Source organism: Chiloscyllium plagiosum, chromosome 36, assembly GCF_004010195.1.
Source record: "Chiloscyllium plagiosum isolate BGI_BamShark_2017 chromosome 36, ASM401019v2, whole genome shotgun sequence".
NCBI lineage: Eukaryota > Metazoa > Chordata > Chondrichthyes > Orectolobiformes > Hemiscylliidae > Chiloscyllium > Chiloscyllium plagiosum.
The window spans coordinates 35896366-35918664 of record NC_057745.1 but is presented as its reverse complement, the minus strand read 5'-3'; the positions used below and the strand labels follow the sequence as shown (position 1 = coordinate 35918664).

At 41.6% G+C, this 22299-nt stretch overlaps 1 protein-coding gene across 2 annotated transcripts in view; it reads left to right on the top strand.

Annotated features, from left to right (window-relative positions):
- Positions 1 to 19390, top strand: part of chsy1 (chondroitin sulfate synthase 1) — a 33352-nt gene extending 13962 nt beyond the window's left edge. The window contains exons 2-3 of one of the 2 annotated variants that reach the window (XM_043677670.1): positions 14753 to 15564; positions 17195 to 19390. In XM_043677670.1, the coding sequence (XP_043533605.1) occupies positions 14753 to 15564; positions 17195 to 17228 (846 nt within the window). In that variant the 3' untranslated portion in view covers positions 17229 to 19390. Of the gene's footprint in view, positions 1 to 14752 lie in introns of both variants that reach the window. The other variant, XM_043677669.1, reaches the window with a different exon arrangement.
- The last annotated feature ends 2909 nt before the right edge of the window (positions 19391 to 22299 follow it).

The window sequence follows — 22299 nt, the reverse complement described above, 5'->3', positions numbered from 1 at the left end:
GTTGAAGTATACACACTTGAACCCATCTCTGTGTCCGCAAGTATTCCCTGTCAGTGCTACCTTCTCCACAGCCTCCCTACATTCTTGGACATCCTGACAAACAGCTAACCTACTTGCTGGACTACAAGTCCGGATCCCATCCCCCTGCCAAATTAGTTTAAACCCCCCCGAAGAGTGCTAGCAAACCTTTTTTCATTTTTCATTTGCTCAAATTCTGAGTTTTCACTATTTACCAATGGGTGTCTTTTTTTTTAAAGAGATGTTTCAATGCAGGTAATGCTTGACAATATTTTGGAGTATATTTTATCACTGCAGAAATTGCAGCAGGCAATTTGAGCACAGTGAATCTCAGACAGGATTTCCTCAGTACTGCATTGGACTGTATACTCAAGTAAGACTTAGAATCTTCTGACAGATCCCTCAAAGCCTTCAAAGTTGTGTTTTTGTCTATACAAACTTGGATTTGCATATATGCAATCTGTTTCCATTTATTTTTTAAAAACCTATTCTATGATTATGGAAGAAGCTGCCAATATTGACTTGTCACACTAACTGAAACTACCTCATTGCAGCTGCTAAACACTGTAATGACATAATTACAGGAGATTAGTCCTTTGAGCATCAGAATGATTTCTGTTTGAAATGGAAACAGGAATTTTAATGGGAATGTTTCCAAGGGACACAGTGACTTTAATTGCTGTTTAAATTTCAGTTACACCTCATGGACTGATTTGGGAAGCTTCATCTGAGTGTAACAAATATGTGGCATTATTCCATGTTGAATGTACTTTAACTTCATTAACACTTGTTAGTCAATAATAAAGTTCGTGTTAACCTTTTATCCAGCAGAACCTGTAATGGTTGTAAGCAAATGGCATTGGTGAAAGTGAAACATCTATATGGTTCAAACGCCAGTCAAGCAGTTGGAATACTCCAACCGTGAGGACTTGTAAAGAGGTACTAAGGTAACGAGTAGGGGTAGTCACTTTGTACAAGTTTGGTATCTTCGAGCTGCTCAGTCAAGCACATGCTGGATTTATAGCTTTAGCTTTCAAAGGTTACTGCAGTCATGTGGTTAAGACCCATGGCATTAACTACTTCAAACATTAACCATTGAGAAATGTTAATGGTGTTCTAAAGCCGAACTCTGCAGCAACAGCCAACAGCATTTAAATGCCAATTTAAATTTGCAAACTTCTTGGTTAAGGCAGTGCAGGAAGAGAAGTCTTGCCACTCAGATGCAGCAGTCTGAAATATCATGTCCATGTCTGAGGAGTTTACAGAGTGGGACCCAGAATTTTCACTTTGGCAGCAGTGTTTATGGGCATGTTGCCAAATACTAGAAAGAACGGGTATTGCACTAGAAAGGGGACGTTGGTGCTAAGGACTGATATCTCGTTTTACATGGCACTCAAGCCTTAAAGAGTTGGTTCTTGTACTGTCCTTGGATACATAATTATTAAGTTAAGTAGCAGGCCTACCTGAAATCAATGCAGCTGGAGAATGGGGAAAGCTACTTTAGTGGTAAAGTGGTAGTGTGATGTAGTGGTAGATTCAAGTTTCATTTGCTCCAGAGATGTATCACAACATCCCTGACCAGGCTGTTTGTTTTTAAAAAGGAATGACCAAGTTTCATAAAATAATAGCTACTCTGCAATGCTAGAGATTCACATTCAGGAGTAACCAATCTTGACTCCTGATTGCACCATTATCCTCAGAATGAATGGTTTGTGTTCAAGATGTTTCCATAATTCCAGCAATTGCACTGAAATTGACTGGCCATGGCTTTTTAAAAGGTTCTGCGAAATCTGGTGTCATGTCGCTATACATTTGGCTGTTCAATATATATTCCCTTTATGTAATATTTGGGCATAATGTTGACCTGGGTGGACAAAGTTAATCTCACAACACCAGGTTATAGTCCAACAAGTTTATTTGGTAGCAATAGCTTTTAGAGCTCTGCTTCTTCATAATATTTGGAATCATTGCTGTAATCCTCAGTCAAATCAGCAAACTGTCATGAAACCGTTTGAAGTGATGCGAGAAACCACAATAAACCGGGAGTAACTTAAATGAAACAAAATCCTTGGTGACTTCAAATTAGTGATGACAAAATAGGACAGGTTGAGATAAACGTTTGGTCATATAGCCCCCTCCCCAGCTCATCCACAGACTTTGCCACCTTCACTTATTCAATTTTATGAAATAACACAAAACGAATTGATTTTAAAATTGAAATAAAAATTTAGTTTTAGAATTGTGGTCAATTTTGCATGAAAGCTTGGTCACGTGGTGCTCTTCATGAATACTTTTACTATGTCCCCTAGTCTGGTCTATACTTTGTTTTCCAGTGTGGTGGTGATGTATTGATGTTGCTTTCTTTCCCTAAAATTAAAGTGGATTCAAATTTGCACCTACTTTGCTTTTAAGTTATTCACCTTCCTCAACCTATCTATTTCTGGGAATAGATTGTTAACCAATTTCGACAAAAAACATAGACCCATTTTCATCAAATAGGAAGTTGAAAGGAGGGAGTCAGAGTTGTGCTAATCTGCCAGTTTATCCATATCATTTGTTTTGGTATGAGATAATTGTGTGAAAAAGTGTACCTTTTTGTTGACCAGAAATTCTCTAAATTGTCCATCCCTCTTCTGGCACTTCTGTACTCCCTAAGGCCTGCACTCCCACTACCATGCCACGCAATAATAAGAAAGACACAGTAAGTGTCCCACTGCTCTCTATTTGCACCACACTAGAATATTCAACAGAGGAGATGTAACCCCTGTACCTTCACCAATTCCCTATTTATCAGCCAGGTCCCAACACTTCATCTATATGATAGACTAATTGTTTTGACCAGAGGCTGATACAGTAATGTTTCAGTGAAGTCCTGACCTAATGTCTAATCTCTTGAATATTAAACAAGGCTATTTAAATTTGTCACTTGGGTTTAAATGTACTGTAATGATTTTGATTTACTCTGATGTCAAGAAATGTCTCAACAGACTAGATGCCGCATAGGCAATGGGAGCCAATAACCTTTTGTCGTAGTCCTTAAGATTTAAGAACTAGCTAATCTCTAGTCAACCTGTTTCAGCATGGCCAAATTAGCATCTACCGCAAATTGCTGAAAATTGAAGTCCTAACTAGTCAACAAAAAAGTCAGCTACTGTCTGGTCAGTTGGCACCCCATAAGTCTACTCTCATTAACACTGCTGGAAAAGCAGTGCCTGCAAAAAGCCAGCTCACCAATACTCAGTTTGGTTTCTGCCAGAATCACTTGACTCCAGAGTTTATTGCAGCCTTTGTTCAACCATTTGCTTGAATACTGAGGTGAGCCTGCTTTCTCAACAAAAAGGCAACATTTGATTGATTATTATCAAAACCCAAGCAAAATTAAAGTCAATGGAATTTGGACCTTTGCTTGGTGTTATGATACTGCACAAGTCAGATTCCAGAATAAAACCTGGCTTAATAGTGTGTTTGCATTTTGCAGTTGATTACTGTGGTGGTTAATTGCTGTACTATATGCACATAGGCTGCAAACAATCTTAACAACAGAACATTTAGTCTATTACATGGAAAAATAGTGCTCTGACCTTTTTAAGGTATTATAATTGAACTAACCAAAATTCATCGCATTTTAAATCTGAATCCCAAATTGTTTGTTTTAATTCAGTTGTGGGATATGAACATTGCTGATATACCAGCATTTATTACATATATCTGGTTGCCCTTAAGGTATTGGTGGTGAGCTGCCTTCTTGAACTGTAGCAGTCAACCTGTGATGGGTTGACCCACAATCCTATTAGGAAATTCCAAGCTTTTGACTCAGCAACAATGAAAAAAGTCAGTGTCGTGAGTGGCTTGGAGGGGAACTTACAGGTTGTGGAGTTCCCATGTATCAGTTGCCCTTATCCTTTTTGATGGAAGTGGGTCATGGGTTAGAAAAGTGATGTCTAAGGATTTGGGTAATTTTTTGCATTACATACTGCTACTACTGAGCATTGCTGGTGGATGGAATGGATGCTTATGGATATGGTGCCAGTCAAGCAGGCTGCTTCATCCTGCGGGATGTCAAGCTTATGGTATATTATTGGGGCTCCAATCATCCAGGCAAATGGGAAGTATTCCATCACACTGCTGACTTGTGCCTTGAACAGACTTCAGGGAATCAGGAGGTGAATTACTTCCTGCAGTATTCCTAGCCTATGACCCACTCTTTTAGCCACTATTCGTTATGGTAAGTCCAGTTCAATTTCTGCTCACTGGTAATCTGTGGCATGTTGATAGTGGGCAATTCATAGAGATGTACAGCATGGAAGCAGACCCATTAATCCAATTCATCCATGCCAACCAGCTATCCTAAATTAATGTAGTCCCAGATGTAGGTTTGTTCACTGAGCTGGAAGGTTTGATTTCAGACATTTCGTCACCACACTAGGTAATATCTTCAGTGAGCCTCCAGATGAAGCACTGGTGGTGTAGCCCACTTTCTATTTATATGTTTGGGTTTCTTTGGGTTGGTGATGTCATTTTCTGTGGTGATGTCACTTTGTGTTCTTTTTCTCAGGCGGTGGTAAATGGAATCCAAGTCAAATGTATTTGTTGATAAGAGTTCTGGTTGGAATGCCATACTTTGAGGACTTCTTGTGCCTCGAACTCTGTTTGGTTTGTCCTAGGATGGATGTATTGTCCCAGTCGAAGTGGTGTCCTTCCTCATCCATATGTAAGGATATTAATGAGAATGGGTCATGTCTTTTTGTGGCTAGTTGATGTTCATGTATCCTGGTGGCTAGTTTTCTGCCTGTTTGTCCAATGTTTTGCTTGTTACAGTTCTTGCAAGGTATTTTGTAAATGGCATTAGTTTTGCTTGTTTGTATAGGGTCTTTCAAGTTCATTAGTTGTTGTTTTAGTGTGTTGGTGGGTTTGTGGGCTACCATGATGCCAAGGGGCCTGAGTAGTGTCATTTACAAAATACCTTGCAAGAACTGTGACAGACACTACATTGGACAAACAGGCAAAAAACTAGCCACCAGGATACGTGAACATCAACTCACCACTAAACAACATGACCCAATCTCACCTGAATCCTTACATACGGATAAGGAAGGGCACCACTTCGATTGGGACAACATATCCATCCTCGGACAAGCCAAACAGAGACATGCACAAGAATTCCAAGAAGCATAGCATTCCAATTGGAACTCTTATCAACAAACACATTTGACTTGGATCCCATTTACCACCCCCTGAGAAAAAGAACACGAAATGATATCACCACAGGAAATGACATTACCAACCCAAACCTACAAATAGAAAGTGGGCTACACCACCAGTGCTTCATCCGGAGGCTCACTGAAGATGTTACCTAGTATGGTGATGAAACATCTGAAAACGAACCTACCAGCTCAGTGAGCAAACCTACATCCAAAACCTCAACCCGAGCTACAAACTTCTCAAAACCCACTAATCTAGTCCCATTTGCCAGCACTTGGCCCATATCTCCCTCAACCCTTCCTATCCATATACCCATCCAGGTGCCTTTTAAATGTTGTAATTGTACCAGCCTCCACCACTTTCTCTACCAACTCATTCCATACGTGCACCACATTTTATGTGAAAGATTTGCCCCTGAAGTCCCTTCTAAATCTTTCCCCTTTCACCATAAACATATACCCTCTAGTTCTGGACTTCCCCCACTCCATGAAAACGTCTATGTCTATTTACCCTATCCATGCCCCTTATGATTTTATAAACTTTTCAGAAGGTCACCATTCCGCTTCCGACACTCTCGGGAAACAGGCCAGCCTATTTGGCCTCTTCCTATAGCTCCAACTTTCCAACCCTGGCAACATTCTTGAAAATTCCAAGGGACAGTGGTTACATTGTCTCTTATTGGAGATGATCATTGTATGGGATGTCTGTGGCATAAATTTTTCTTGCCACGTTTCAGCCCAAGCCTGGATATTGTTGTCTTGCACTTGAACATGGACTGCTTCAATATATGAGGAATCACAAACATTGTGCAATCATTGATATATTTCCACACTTCTGACATTATAATGGAGGGGAGGTTATTGATGAAGCAACCGAAGGTGATTGGGACAAGGACATTTCACTGAGTAACTCCTTCAGAGATGTCCTGGAGCCAATTTGACTCAAGTCCAATATCCACAACCTGATATCACTTAGAATGAATCAAATTGACTAAAGTTTGGCATCTGTGATGCTGGGGACAAATAAAGGATGCTGAATTGGATCATCATGTTTGGTAGCTTCACTGGGTTGGCATAAATCCTCGTGCAGTCCCTGGTGTGCCCTACTACACTCTGCATTGGGCCAGGGTTGGTCCCCTAGCTTGATTGTAATGGTAGAGTGGGCGGTTATGCTGGGGCCGTCCGATTGCATTGAAATATCATTCTACTTTTGACAGCCCACAGCACCCAGTCTTGAGTTGCTAGATTTGTTCATCTTTGCCATCTAGTATAACAGTTGCATGTGTAGAAGGGAGAATGGTGAGGGTGAGGTCAAGTATGTTTTACCCTCATGCTGGTTCTTTCACCACCTGCTGCAAACCTAGCCTAGCAGCAACTGCTGAGCCACTCTTAGCTGTGAATATTTGAAATCCCTTACCCAGAGTATATTCTGCACCTTTGGTGCTCCCTCTAAATGTTATTCAACATGGAAGAGCACTGATAAATCAGTTGAGGGAGGATAATCTGCAATAATCAGCAGGAGGTTTCCTTGCCTATGTTTAATCTGATGCCATGAGACTTCATTGACTCCAGAGTCAATGTTGAAGACTCCCAGGGCAACTCCTTCCTAACTGTACTGATGGATCTGTCCTACCAGTAGGACAAAATGGTGATGATGGTGTCTGGGACATTCTATAAGGTATGCTTCCATGAAAATGGCTAGCTCAGACTGTTGGCTAGGCAGTATCAGGAGGTGCAGAAGTCACCGATTCAGGGGTAACCCTTCTTCAGGACTTTGGGTGTAGGGGGAGCTGCAGATAAATGGGGAGGCGGGGGCAGGGTGGTGAAGTGGGGATAAGTGAAGAGGGTACGAGCTGGTGGATCAATGGGAGGAATGAATTTGGTTGGTGGTAGGGTCTGGGAAGGGAGTCAGGGGATGGCATGGAGGTTATTTTGAAATTGCAGAACTCGATGTTGAGTCCTCTGTGCTGTAGGGTGCACAAGCGGAATATTAGATGAGATTACCTACAGTGTGGAAACAGGCCCTTCGGCCCAACCAGTCCACATCGACCCTCCAAAGAGTAACCCACCCAGACCAACCTCCCTCTGACTAATGCACCTAACGCTATGGGCAATATAGCATAGCTAAATCACCTAACCTAAATCACCATCTTTGGACTGTGGGAGGAAACCAGAGCACCCAGAGGAAACCCATGCAGACACGGAGAATGTGCAAACTCCCCACAGACAATCGCCTGAGACTGCAATCGAACCTGAGGCCCTGATGCAGTGAGGCAGCAGTGCTAACCACTGAGTCATCATGATGATGTTCCTCCAATTTGCAGTGTGGTTTGTTTTGGCGGTGGAGGAGGCCAAGGATGGTCATGTCGGACAGGGAGTGGTTAGGAGATTTGAAATGGGCAGTGACTGGGAAGTCCAGTCAGCTCCTTCGGGCCCGGTTGAGATGCTCAGCGAACCATTCTCCAAATTTACATTCAGTCTCCCCGATGTAGAGAAGACCACATCAGGAGGACCTGATGCAGTAAACTAGGTTGGAAGAGAGGCCGGTGAACCTCTGTCTCACCTGGAAGGACTGTTTGAGACCCTGGATCGAGGTGAGGAGGGTGGTATACTGGCAGGCTTTGCATTTTTTCTGGTTGCAGGGAAAGGTACCTGGGGGTTCAGTGGCGGGGGTGGTGTAAACCAAGGACTGTCAAAGAGAATGTACTTGTGAAAGGCAGAGAGGGGTGGGGAAGGGAAGATGTTCCTGGTGGTGGGGTCTAATTGGATTTGACGGAGGTTTTTGAGGATGATGCGTTGGATGTGGAGACTGGTGGAGTGGTAGGTGAAGACAAGAGGGACTCTGTCTTTATTGCATTGGGGGGGGAGTTTAGAGAGGGGGGGTTTAGAGTGGTGGAGTGGGGAATGGAGGCGTGGCAGCGGATGGCTGTCTGGATGACTGAGGGAGAGGAAAAGTAAGTTGCTTGAAATAGGTGGATACCGGGATATTGAGTATAAGAGCTGGCAGGTCATCTTAAAATTATATAAGACTTTGTGACTGAACCAATTAGAATACTGTGTACGGTTCTGGTTGCCACATTACCAAAAGGATGTAGATGCTTTGGGAGAGGGTGCAGAGAAGGTTTACAAAGATGTTGCCTATATGGAAGGTGCGAGCTATGAAGACAGGTTGAGTGGGTTAGGATCATTTTCATTAGAAAAAATGAGATTTGAGGGGGGAAACCTGATTGAAGGGTATATACAGGGTAGAGTTTTTTTTTCCCAGGGTGAGAGATTCAATAATGAGAGATCACACTTTCAAAGTGAGAGGTGGAAAGTTTAAGGGGGATACACGCAGCAAGTACTTTACACAGAGGGTGGTGGTAGATGCCTGGAACGCGTTGCCAGCAGAGGTAGTAGAGGCAGGTGCAGTAGATTTATTTAAGGTGCATCTGGACAGGTGCATGAGTAGGTGGGGAGCAGAGGGGTACACATGCTTAGGAATTGGGCGACCGGTTTAGACAGTGGATTTGGATCGGCTCAGGCTTGTAGGATCGAGAGGCCTGTTTGTGGGTTGTAAATTTGTTTTGTTCTTTGTCCATTCCCTGGCACCCTTCCCAGCTCCTCCTCCTCCCTTCCACCCCTCCCTTCTACTCCTCCCTGCCACCAACCGGATTCATGCCTCCCATTGACCAACCAGGTCGTACCTTTAACCTGTCTTCACCTATCCCCACCTCACCACTCTGCCCCTGCCTCTCCCTTTATCTGCAGCTCCCCCCATACTCACCCCCGCTCCTGAAGAAGGGTTACCCCCGAAATGCTGACTTCTGCATCTCCTGATGCTGCCTGGCTTGCTGTGTTCTTCTAGCCTCCTGCCTGTCTATTTTGGGTTCCAACATCTGCAGTTTTGTTTTGTCTCTTAGACTGTTAACAGACAAAAACCGAAATGCAGTAGGTCTGGCGACATCTGTGAAGAGAAAAGTTAATGTTTTCCCAATCATCTGCATTTCTTTGTTTTTATTATGTCATGTTGTTGCTTTACTAATTTGAGACAGCTCTTCTAATCTTGGCACGAACCCCCAGTGTTAGTAAAGAGGATGCTGCAGGGTTGACAGCAGTTTTGCTACTGTTGTTTCTGGTGCCTAAGTCAATTACAGGTAGTGCATCCGGTTTCACTTATTTAAGACATTGAGTCATAGAGACAACAGCACTGAAACAGACCCTTTGGTCCAACTCTTCTATGCCGACCAGATATCCTAACTTAAGCTAGTCCCATTTGCCAGCACTCTGTCCATATCCCGCTAAACCCTTTCTATTCATATACCCATCCAGATGCCTTTTAAATGTTGCAATTGTACCAGCCTCCACCACTTCCTCTGGCAGCTCATTCCATACACACCCCACCCTCTGTGTGAAAAAGTTGCCCCTTAGGTCTCTTTTATATCTTTCCCCTCTCACCCTAAACTTATGCCCTCTAGTTCTGGACGTCCCCACCCCAGGGAAAATACTTTGTCCATTTATCCTATCCATGCCCCTCATGATTTTATAAACCTCCACCAGGTCACCCCTCAGCCTCTGACGCTCCATGGAAAACAGCCCCAGCCTGTTCAGCCACTCCCTACAGCTCAAACCTCCAACCTTGGTAACGTCCTTATAAATCTTTTCTGAACCCTTTCAAGTTTCACAACATCCTTCCAATCCGAAAGAGAATTGCACGCAATATTCCAAAATTGGCCCAACCAATGAACTATACAGCTCCAACATGTCCTCCCAACTCAATAGACTCAATGCTCTGACCAATAAAGGAAAGCATACCAAATGCCGCCTTCACTATGCTATCTAACTGCAACTCTACTTTCAAGGAGCTATGAACCTGCACTTCAAGGTCCCTTTGTTCAGCAACACTCCCTAGGAGTTGCCATTTAAGTGCATATTTCCTGCTCTGATTTGCTTTTCCAAAATGCAACACCTCCTATTTGTATAAATTAAACTCTTTGCTGTCCACTACACCTCCAACTTGCTAACTATACCACCTATTTTCTCATCCAAATCATTTATATAAATGACAAAAAGTAGTGGACCCAGTTCTGATCCTTTTGGCACACCACTGCTCACAGTCTTCCTGTCTGAAAAGCAGCCCTTCATCACCACCCTCTGTCTTCTACCTTGGAGGCAGTTCTGTATGCAAATGATTAGTTCTCCCTGTATTCTATCTGATCTAACCTTGCTAACCAGTCTCCCTTGACAAATGCCTTACTGATGTCCATGCAGATCACGTCCACTGCTCTGCCCTCATCAATTCTCTTTGTTACTTCTTCAAAAAACTCAATCAAGTTGTGCGACATGATTTCCCATGTATAAAGCCATGCTGACTATCTCTAATCAGCCCTTGCCTTTCCAAATACTTGTAAACCCTGTTCCTCAGGATTCCCTCCAACAACTTGCCCACCACTGATGTCAGGCTCACTGGCCTGTTGTTCCCTGGCTTTTCTTTACCACCTTCCTTAAATAGTGGTACCAAGTTAGCCAACCTCCAGTCATCCGGTACCTAACCTATGACTATCAATACTACTAATATCTCAGTAAGAGGCCCAGCAATCACTTCCCTAGCTTCCCACAGAGTTCTAGGGTACACCTGATCTGGGCCTGGAGATTTATCCACTTTTATGCATTTCAAGACATCCAGCACCATCACCTCTGTAATATGGACATTTTTCAAGATGTCACTTTCTATATCTTCCATGTCCTTCACCATAAACACTGATGCAAGGTATTTGTTTAGTATCTCCACTGTCCCTTGTGGTTCCACTCCAGGCTGCCTTGCTGATCTTGGAGGACCCCTATTCTCTCCCTAGTTACCCTTTTGTCCTTAATGTATTTATAAAAATTCTTTGGATTCTCCTTAACCCTATCTCCTGTTCCCTTTTCTCCCCTCCTGGTTTCCCTCTTAAGTGTACTCCTTTATACTCTGCTAAGAATTCACCTGATCTCTCCTGTCTATATCTGTCACATGTTTCCTCCTTTTTCTTAATCAATACCTCAACTTCTGTAGTCATCCAGCATTCACTACACCTACCTGCCTTTCACTCTTAACAAGAATATATTGTATCTGGACTCTCATTATTTCATTTTTGAAGGATTCCCATTTTCCAGCTATCCCTTTACCTGCGAGCATCTGCCCCCAGTCGACCTTTTAAAAGGTCTTGACTAATACCATCAAAATGAGCGTTCCTCCAATTTAAAACTTCGACTTTTAAATCCAGTTTGTCCTTTTCCATCACTGTTTTAAAACTAATAGAATTATGATTGCTAGCCCCAAAGTGCAACCCCACTGACACCTCAGTCATCTGCCCTGCCTTATTTCCCAAGAGTAGGTCAAGTTTTGCACCTTCTCAAGTAGGTGCATCCACATGTTCAATAAGAAAATTTTCTTGTACACACTTAACAAATTCTTCTCCATCAAAACCCTTCACACTATGGCAGTCCTAATCTATGTTTGGAAAATTTAAAATCTACCATAGCCACCCTATTATTCCTACTGATAGCTGAAATCTCCTCTCAAATTTGTTTCTCAATTTCCCGCTGACTATTAGGGGGTCAATATGGTGACCCTATAAGGTGATCATCCCTTTCTTATTTCTCAGTTCCACCCAAATAACTTCCCTGGAATACCCTCCCTAAGTACAGCTGTAATACTATCCCTTATCAAAAACGCCACTCGCCTCCCTTTCTATCCTTCCTATAGCATTTGTATCCTGGAACATTAAGCTGCCCCTCCTGTCCATCCCTGAGCAACATTTTTGTAATTGCTATGATACCCCAGTTCCATGTTCCTAACCTGAGTGCATCTGCCTTCCCTGTTAGGCCTCTTTCATTGAAATAAACACAGTTTATCAATCCTACCTTGTTCTCTGCTTTCTTTCTGTCTGTACCAGACTGATCTCTTTCCTCACTATTTCCCTGGGTCCCCCACCTCCAACCGTACTAGTTTAAATCCTCCTGAGCAGCTCTAGCAAGTCTCCTTGCCTGTAAGTTAGTCCCCTTCTAATTCAGATGCAATTCATCCTTCTTGTACAGATCGCTTCTACCCCAGAAGAGATTCCAATGATCCAAAAAATGTGAACCCTTCTCCCATGTATCAGCTCCTCATTCATCTGTTCTATCCTTCTGTTCCTGCCTAGCTCATAGTACCAGGAGTAATCTAGATATTATTATCCTCAAGGACCTCATTTTAAAATTCCTGCCTAACATTGTATATTCTCCCTTCCTATTTCATTAGTTCCAATGTACACAATGACCTCTTGCTGGTCCCTCTCCCCTTTGAAAACATTCTGCACCCTCTCTGAGACATCCTTGATCCTGGCATCAGGGAGGCAACACACAATTCTGATTTTTCACTGCTGTCCGCAGAAACATCTGTCTGTGCCTCTGACTGGAGAGTCTCCTATCACAACCAATTGCTTAGATCCTGACATATCCTCATTACATTAGAATCTGTCTCGATACCAGAAACTTGGTGGTTTGCGCTACTCTCCCCTGAGAGTCCACCACCCCCTACGTTTTCCAAGACAGCATACTTGTTTGAAATGGGGATAGCCACAGGAGATTCCTGTACTACCTTCCTACCCCTCCAACCTTTCCTGGAGTTAACCCGTCTACCTGACTGTATCTGTAGCTTTTCTCCCTTCCTATAACTGCCATCCATCATACTGCCTAGCTCCTGTGAATTCCTCATTGCTTCAAACTGTCACTCCCACTGATCCATGCAATCTGATCGAATTTGCAACCAAACACACCTAATGCAGACATAATCAACAATAACATGGGAACACTCCCTAAATTCCCACATCCAACAGGAAGAGCCTATCACTGTACTAAAGGCCATCCTTGTTCCTTCAGAATCTACAGACCCAGAAAATAGCACCATCTTTTTGCCCTAAAAACAGTGCTCTGGATTATATTTTTAATATTTAATCGAGACAAATTCAATAAAACAGGGCAGCACGGTGGCTCAGTGGTTTGCACATTCTCCCCATGTCTGCATGGGTTTCCTCTGGGTGCTCCGGTTTCCTCCCACAGTCCAAAGATGTGCAGGTCAGGTGAATTGGCCATGCTAAATTGCCTGTAGTGTTAGATGAAGGGGTAAATGTAGGGGAATGGGTCTGGGTGGGTTGCTCTTCGGAGGGTTGGTGTGGACTGGTTGGGCCGAAGGGCCTGTTTTCACACTGTAAGTAAGTAATCTAATCTATTAAATTGCCCATAGTGTTAGGTGCATTAGTCAGAGGGAAATGGGTCTTGGTGGGTTACTCTTCGGGGGGTCGGTGTGGACTGGTTGGGCCGAAGGGCCTGTTTCCACACTGTAGGGAATCCAATCTAATCTAATCATAATACAGAAAGGACCCACTCTATTCACTACTGCAGACTTACAACAAGGTTACACATTAAAAACTATGCACTTACCGGTTCCTGTGCTGTGAGCTCACCCACACAGATTCCTCCAAGGTCAGCTGTGAATTTCATTTTGTTATTTTTTCTGTGAGACACTCTGATATCCAGAAATACATGAACTCAAACAGCAAATGCAGTAACTATGTAGATTCTCTAGTGATTGATACATATGAGTGACTTACTGGGTTGTTTCAGAGGTATTTAAGAGTCAGCCGCATTGCTTTGGGTCTGGAGTTGACTAGACAAAGTGAAGATGGTAGGTTTCCTTCCCTGAAGGACATTATTAATCAGGTGGATTTCTCTGACAGCGGTGACTCACAGTCGTCAGTAATTCTTAATTCCAGGTATTTATTGAATTTGAATGCCACCATTTGCCATGGTGGGATTTAAACCCAGGTCCCCAGAATATTGACTGTAACACATACTAACGTTTTATCATTGAGGAGACATACTGAATGGTAAGGAAAATGATTGTGATTATTAGAGACTAGCCATCTCAATCCCAAGAGTTGTTTGGCATAGCTAACGCAATCAACCTGTTTGGATATGCTGTGACACACCTCCAGGGCGGATGGGAATTGATCCTGGAATTTCTGGCCCTGAGACAGGCACACTAACCAGTGCATAACAAGGACTGAGTTCTTTGGGGTAATTCTTTACTGATGATTCCACAGTCTTATATTCCATCTGCAAATCCCTTGATACTGAGGCAATCAGTGACTGCAATGGAACATTCAGGTTTGGGCTAATAAGTGGCAAGTAACATTTGCACCACACAGGTAATGACCTCTCCGACCAGAGAAAATCTAACCATCCTTTTGTTTGACAGTCACATTTCCATTGCAGAATCTTGCACCATCAATTTTAGAGGGTTCCTATTGAGCAATTATCCCTAAATGAGTATCAGGTTCCTCTCTTTTAAAACATGCAGCATCTCTTCAGCAATCTTTGGTTTTAGAATGGTTCTTCTCATTTCGAAATGTATTTCAATTAAAAATAGTGAAAAATAAAAAATACAAGTCTTTACAGGTAACGTGGAGAAAGCGTGTTTTTTAAGTCCATACATGCACTTGTGTTGAATATTTTTTCCTTTTTTACTTGTGCAGATGCAGCAGTTGTTTTATGAAAATTATGAACAAAACAAAAAAGGTTACATCCAAGATCTACATAACAGCAAAATCCAGCGGGCAATCACTCTCCATCCCAACAAGAGTCCCGAATATCAGTACCGGCTACATAGCTACATGCTGAGCCGCAAGATTGCAGAGCTTCGTTATCGCACGATCCAGCTTCATCGAGAGATTGTGCTGATGGGACGATATAGCAACTCCAGACTTCACAAAGATGACCTTCAGTTGGGAATCCCCCCTTCATTCATGCGGTTCCAACCTCAGCACAGGGAAGAGGTATTGGAATGGGAGTTCATGACAGGGAAATATCTTTTTTCAGCTTTTGATGGCCAGCCCCCAAGGAGAGGGATAGATTCATCTCAAAAAGAAGCTTTAGATGACATTATTATGCAGGTGATGGAGATGATCAATGCAAATGCCAAGAGCAGAGGTCGAATCATTGACTTCAAAGAAATTCAGTATGGTTATCGAAGGGTTAACCCTATGTATGGAGCAGAATATGTACTTGACCTACTACTTCTCTATAAAAAACACAAGGGCAAAAAGATGACTGTTCCTGTGAGGAGACATGCTTACTTGCAGCAAACTTTCAGCAAAATCCAGTTTGCTGAACGTGAAGAAATTAATGCCAAAGATTTGGCTAATGCAATTAACAGTAACTCACGATCTCTCTCCTTCCTCTCAAACCCCCTCAAAATATTTGCACCTTTCCAACTGGGAACCACTAAAGTTGGAACCAAGGAGCCCAAAGATAAGAAAATCAACATTTTGGTCCCACTGTCTGGCAGGTTTGAAATGTTTGCAAGATTCATGGAAAACTTTGAAAGAACTTGTCTGGTTTCAAATCAAAACGTAAAACTAGTTATTTTGTTATTCAACTCAGATTCAAATCCAGACAAAACTAAACAAGTAGAACTGTTGAGAAATTATCAGCTAAAGTACCCCAAAGCAGAGGTCCAGCTTTTCCCAGTAGCTAATGAGTTTTCCAGGGCTCTTGCTCTGCAATTTGGAGCTGCTCAATTTAGCAATGATTCCCTTCTCTTGTTTTGTGATGTTGACCTGATTTTTACAGTGGATTTTCTGCAGCGCTGCAGGGATAATGCTGAGCCAGGGAAAGGGGCATACTTTCCAATTATTTTTACCCAATATGACCCAAAGATTGTACACGCAGGGAAAGTTCCCAATGACAATTATGCCTTCACAATACAGAGCGGATTCTGGAGAAACTATGGGTTTGGGATCACTTGTATTTACAAAAGTGATCTTTTGCTGGCTGGTGGCTTTGATGTCTCAATCCAGGGCTGGGGCATGGAAGATGTGGATCTCTTCAACAGATTCATCGAAGTTGGTTTAAAACCATTCAGGAGTCAAGAAATTGGAAGTGTTCATATCTACCACCCAATCTATTGTGACCCAAATCTGAAAGCAAAACAATACAAAATGTGCATGGCCTCCAAAGCCTCCACTTATGGCTCCACACAGCAACTGGCAGAGCTCTGGCTAGAAAAACACAAACTTAATCTCAGCAGTAGCAATCATGACAATATAAAGAGGACATCCTAACATCCAGCTTGGCTGGACAATTTTTTTTTTAATTTATTTTTTAATGTTTTTATTGTTTGATTTAAGCAGTGAGTTTTTTGCTTTGAATAAAAACAACTGTGATGAATGTTTGCATAAGCAATTCTGGCTGTTGACTGCTCAGGTGCAGGACTAGAATGAAGAAACTGGTAATTGCACACAACCCACTGGCAGTTCTCCAGTTAGAATAGAAGGGAAGCTAGCAATGGTCACCAACTTCTAAGAATAGTCTGCCAGATCCTTGAGACTTTGAGTCTAACTTTTATAATGTGAATAATTTTGGGTTGCTATTTAAATTTATGAAGCAACTGTGCCCATTTATAGCAGCTGGGCTATTGCACATGACAATGTTGTGACTCCATAACTTTATTCTGTTTGTTTATGAATTAGTGTGTCAAGACTTTGCTCAATTCAAATGTTGGCTTCATTTCTTTACTCCTCAGAATGAGCTGACCTTAGTCTGTACTACCCAATACCAGCAGCTAAGTGCTGACTTCAGTGAGTGCTAAGTATGTTTGGGAGTGTTTGTGGCATTTTGTATTAAGTGGTCATGTTTTCAATAGATTTAATTTCCTCAGTGGTGTGTGATTTACCATGTACCTACTACGCAAGATTGCCAGGGTGCCTCTGACCCTCTGTATTTATAGCATTTTCTACAGGCCTACACAAGTTGAGGAATATCTTTTGAAACTTGTCTTCCATCTTCCTCTCCATGTCCTATATTCCAAAAACTATTTTCCTGCAGTCACATAATATCGTATCATTCAAGCCATAGCTCTGGTATAAAAAGTTTTTTTTTGAACTTGGTGTAACATTTTCATATTTTTTGTAATTCAGATTGGACCAGACAGAAAGGAACATTTGTAAATGAACATGGCTTCACACTGAAACTCTCCAATTCTGGATGAAGTCCGTACAAGAAGGAGTTTCACCACCTGGATGGTTTTTAATGCTTTGGGCCTAACTATTGGTTTGGGCACTGTGTGGGGAGAACGTATACCATTCAGAGAATTTGTCTAATTGGGAAACTACTTGCAGAAACTGAAGTCTTAATTTTCATTTCTGGACCACAGTCAGATGTTGAACAAGACAAAATTATTCCCCCATGTCTAATAGATCCAAAGGGAAGATCTCTTGATACTGTCCAGCTTCTCATTTAAAAGGTCCAACCAAGCCTGAGCTAAATCCATTCTGTAAGAACCCTTCAACTCAAACTAAGGGTGTTGCATGCAATTTTTATGCCAATTATAGCTACCATTGGGAACATTTTTAATGTGTGGTCCAAGGGTGCTGCATAAGCTGGTCGAGTGTGGTTAGAGCAGGAATTGAAGACAGCAAAGTAGTTGAGGACTGAGCTCTTGAGGATGTGAATACACCAGATAAGTAACAGGAGAATAATCTAGTTTTGAAAGTTTAAGTATGTGTATCTTTTTAATTCTTTAAAAGAATCACATAATTCTTTTAAATGAAGCTTGAAGCAAACTTGCTAACTGTGAGAACTGAACTTTAATTTTTCACCACAAACTGGTTGTTTTTTGTCTAACTTGGGCGATGTGTAGTTGTTTGATGTCTATAAATCTTTGTTACTTTTATATAACTTAATACCACAGTTTGAAAATTCCTTTGACAATTGACAAGGTGCCAATAGCATCTCTACCAACAAATGTAACGCAAAACTAGTTAAATGCTGTACTGTTTGGCAAATATTGCTTACTTCGTTTTTTAGGTTGCTTTCCCCATTATTTTCTGCCAGCTGTGTGACTTGTGTTACTTTCCAGACAAGGAGAAAAAAATTCAGAGACTGAATGAAATATTGAATGGTCAATTAATGCAAATCACATACCATTTAACTTCTCATGAGAGGGAGTGTGCTAAGTAGAGCCCTGTTCTTTATTAAGTACAATTTCTCTAACTCTATGCCTGATAGCATCCAGTGCCCTTTAACATGTATTAGATATTTCTTAAATGAGGGAAAAAAGCAATACAGTTTCACAATTTCTATACTTGATTGCGCATTTTGATCCTAATTTGAATTTATTTCCAAATTTGTCAGCATTTACATTTTTCATTCTTGAAGGGGTTTTGTATCACACCAAATCAAACATCATGTACACAAACTTAGATGATATTTTCACACTACTGAACTTCCTCATTTTACAGGTGAGTGGTGAGATAGCAAGACCTCAACTCTTCTCATCAGTAAGCTTTCTGAATTGTTTCCACTGCCCGTTCAAGATTATGTGTAGCATTTTAGCCATGCAAACCTTTCTTTTGGATCAGTTTAATAACTTTTGTACAGGATCACTCTAACCTGTACGGTGAAGACCATTCAGTGTCCTTAATTGAACAAGACAAAATTATCCCCCATGTCTGATAGTTCCAAAGGGAAGATCTGTTGATATTGTCCAGCTTCTTGTTTAAAAGCTCCAATCAAGCCTGAGTTAACTCCATTCTGTAAGAACCCTTCAACTCAAACTAAGGTGTTTGCTTACCATTTGAAGTTTACAGATTAATTAATGAGAATATTTGAAGGATTTCTTATTGACCACTGCATTCCTTGTTTAATCTATTCATTGCAGATCTAAGAAGATTTAGTTGAAAAGAGTTTCAATGTTTTGTGTACTGACATAAAATATGGTTAAAATCAGATTTGGAGAATAATGACTTGGAGTTTATGTATATAAGTCCATGCCCCTGTGTGTTAGGCATTCTGCAGTTTAAAATTGGATGTACTGGTAATTTTGAAATGGAATAACTGAGCTGATTGATGTAACAAAATGTCTCCAAGAACTGCAGAGACATCCACAACTTTCTTCCTGAATAATTTGGGACAGTTTGATAGATATTCTTTTTAAATATAAAAATCAGTTGAGTCGCAATTTAGCAACTATCTATTTATAGTATTTTCTGCCCTTTAAATGACAAAGCTCTGACATTTTATAATGCAAATCTCCATGCAAAATTCTTTGAAAAAGTTCTTGTGTACTGATTTGTGTATATACCGTTTATTAAAAATGAACATGATTTATTGTTTCCTTGTGGTTTTATTATTATGTTAGAAGAAAAACCCCTTTCACACAACTGCCAGGAAGGAAAATCTGAGTTAACCAAGCAGAGGAGGATGGAAAGGAGCATTTCAATATGATGATAGAAACAATCTATCATTGGATTCATTGCAAGGGTGGATTTTATGAAGTTTTAATTTCTTAGTGGTTTGAGATGCAGGGATTAAGATGGCACCTTTGTGACCTATGGCAAGTTTCCACTTGTAATTATTACCTAAACCTCATCAGTATGAACTTTTAAAGACATTAATCCCTATCTTAATATTACGTCATTAGCATGTGAAAATCCTGTGGATCCTGGTTAATGTTTGTTTAACGAAGCATGCAAGTCTACTTTGTGCAGTTGTATCCAAGGTCCATGATTTACTTTGAACTCTTTAGTATAAAGGATAGAAGTATGAGTTTTGCTACTTGTACAGAAGCTCAGGACTGACTAGAAGTGGTTAGGGGGTTTGTGGAGCAGCTTTAGAGCGTGGAGAAGTGGAAAATGGATCCAAAGAAGGAAAGACTTGGGATGGGGGATGGAGAAGTGGAGTGGGAAGGGCCTAGTTTTGTGAGTTTAGTGTGGTAAGAAAATGAAGGGCTGTGCACTTATGGCTATGTTGAGATGTTGGCAGCAGGATCTTTACAGGGTTTTGTGTTCAACTGCAGTACTTCAATTATCTCTGCTGAGAGAGATCTAGAAATATGGAGTCTTCAATACCGAGATGGAAAGGCAGCTCACCAACACTTTATCAAGGATAATTAGGGGTAGGCAATACATTCTGGCTAACTAGCAACACATCCCATGAAAGAACCTTCAAGAAAACCTGAGCCTGTGCATTATTGAGAGCAGAAATGGTATAGCTGATAGACAGACTTTGAGGACTTAGAAGATCAGTTAATCCCTACAGGATTCTCACCATTTTGATCTGCTCTTGTAGCCACAATATGGCTAATCTAGTTCAGCTCTGGTCAGTGGTAATCTCCAGAATGTTAACATTTTTAGTGATCATAATGTCATTGACTGTCAGGTGGTCGTAGTTAGTTTCTGTCCCATTTGAGACAGCAAATAATACTTGTTATTTATCAGCCCAAGCTTGTGTTTTGTCCAGGTCTTGCTGAATATGAACACCAATTGCTTACATGTCCAGTTACAAATGATGCTGAATGTTGCATAATCACCAGTGAATATTTTACTCCACACTTAAAATAGGTCAGTTATGATAGTTGAGCCCAGGGCACAACCCTGAGGAACCTTGCTGTAGTGTCCATGTACTGAAATGATTGGCACCTAACAACCACGGTGGTTCTCGGTGTCAGGGACCCGGGTTCGATTCTGGCTTCGGACAACTGTGTGTGGAATTTGCACATTCTCCCTGTGTCTGTCTGGGTGTTCTCTGGTTTCCTCCTACATTCCAAAAAAGATGTGCAGGTCAGGTGAATTGGCCATGCTGAATTGCCCATAGTGTTTGGTGCATTAGTCAGTTGTAAATGCAGGAAATGAGTCTGAGTGTGTTACTCTTCAGATGGTTGGTGTGGGCTTGTTGGGACAAAGGACCTGTTTCTGCACTGTGGGATATCTAACCACAAACATTTTCCTTCGTGCTAGGTAGGACTCCAACCAGTGGAGCGTTTTGTCCCGATTCCCAATGATATTAGTTTTGCTAGGGCTGCTTCATCAAATGCAGCCTTGATATCAAAGGCCAGTCACTCTCACCTCACTTCTGGACTTTTCGGCTGTAAGGTCTGGATCTGAGTGACCCTGGCAGAGCCCAAACTGAGCATCAATGAGTATATTATTGCAAAGCCCTGCTAATGACTCAGAACTTCACTGGTTATTAAGAGTAGACTGTTGGGTCTGTAATTAGTTAGTTTGGATTGGTGTTGCTGGGAAAGCGCAGCAAGTCAGGCAGCATCGGAGGAGCAGGAGAATTGACGTTTCAGGCATAAGCCTTTCATCTTTTGCCCAAAACGTCGATTCTCATGGTCCTCGGATGCTGCCTGATCTGCTGTGCTTTCCTACCAACACACTCTCAACTCTGATCTCCAGCACCTGCAGTCCTCACTCCCAGTTTGGATTTGGTCTGCTTTTTATGTACAGCCATGATGTGGAGGTGACAGTGTTGGACTGAGGCGGACAAAGTTAAAAGTCACACTACACCAGGTTATAATCCAACAGGTCTATTTGGAAGTACAAGCTTTCGGAGCTCCAAAAGCTTGGTCTTCCAAATAAATCTGTTGGACTATAACCTGGTGTTTTATGTACAGGGCATGCCTGAACAATGGCATCTACCTGACAATGTGGAATAGTGTTGTAGCTATACTGGAGCAGTTTTGCTAGAGGTACATTTTAGAAATGTATTATTGCTGTAAGGTTGTCAGGGACTGTAGCATTTGCAGCAATGTACCTTCTGTTGTTTCTTGATATTGTATGGAGTGTATTGAATTGTTTGGAGGCTGGTATCTCAGATGCTGGGCATTTCAGCAGGAGACCTCTGGCTCAATTTAGATGCAAATACCTTATCTGATGCACTGATTTGCTGGTCTCCTCCATAACTGAAAATAGGGGTATTTGTAGAGTCTAATCCTCCTGTTAGATATTTAATTGGTCAGCGTTATTCATGGTAGAATGTGGCTGACTGCAGGGCTTAGATCTGATTTCTGAGACATGGGATGCCTGTATTGAAGTTTTGTAAAATGCCTGCCTCATGTTAGAGATTGTTATGGCAGACCTGGAATAGCATTTTGCACTTCTTTGCTTTTCAATCCAAACATCCTCTTTTTTTAAACAACATAAAACAAAAATATGCACGCCAGAGCTGTTTGTTTTTCTCTACATATGCATTGTGTGCCATCTTTCAGTCATGCTGCTCTTAATGGTATGCATGCACGTAG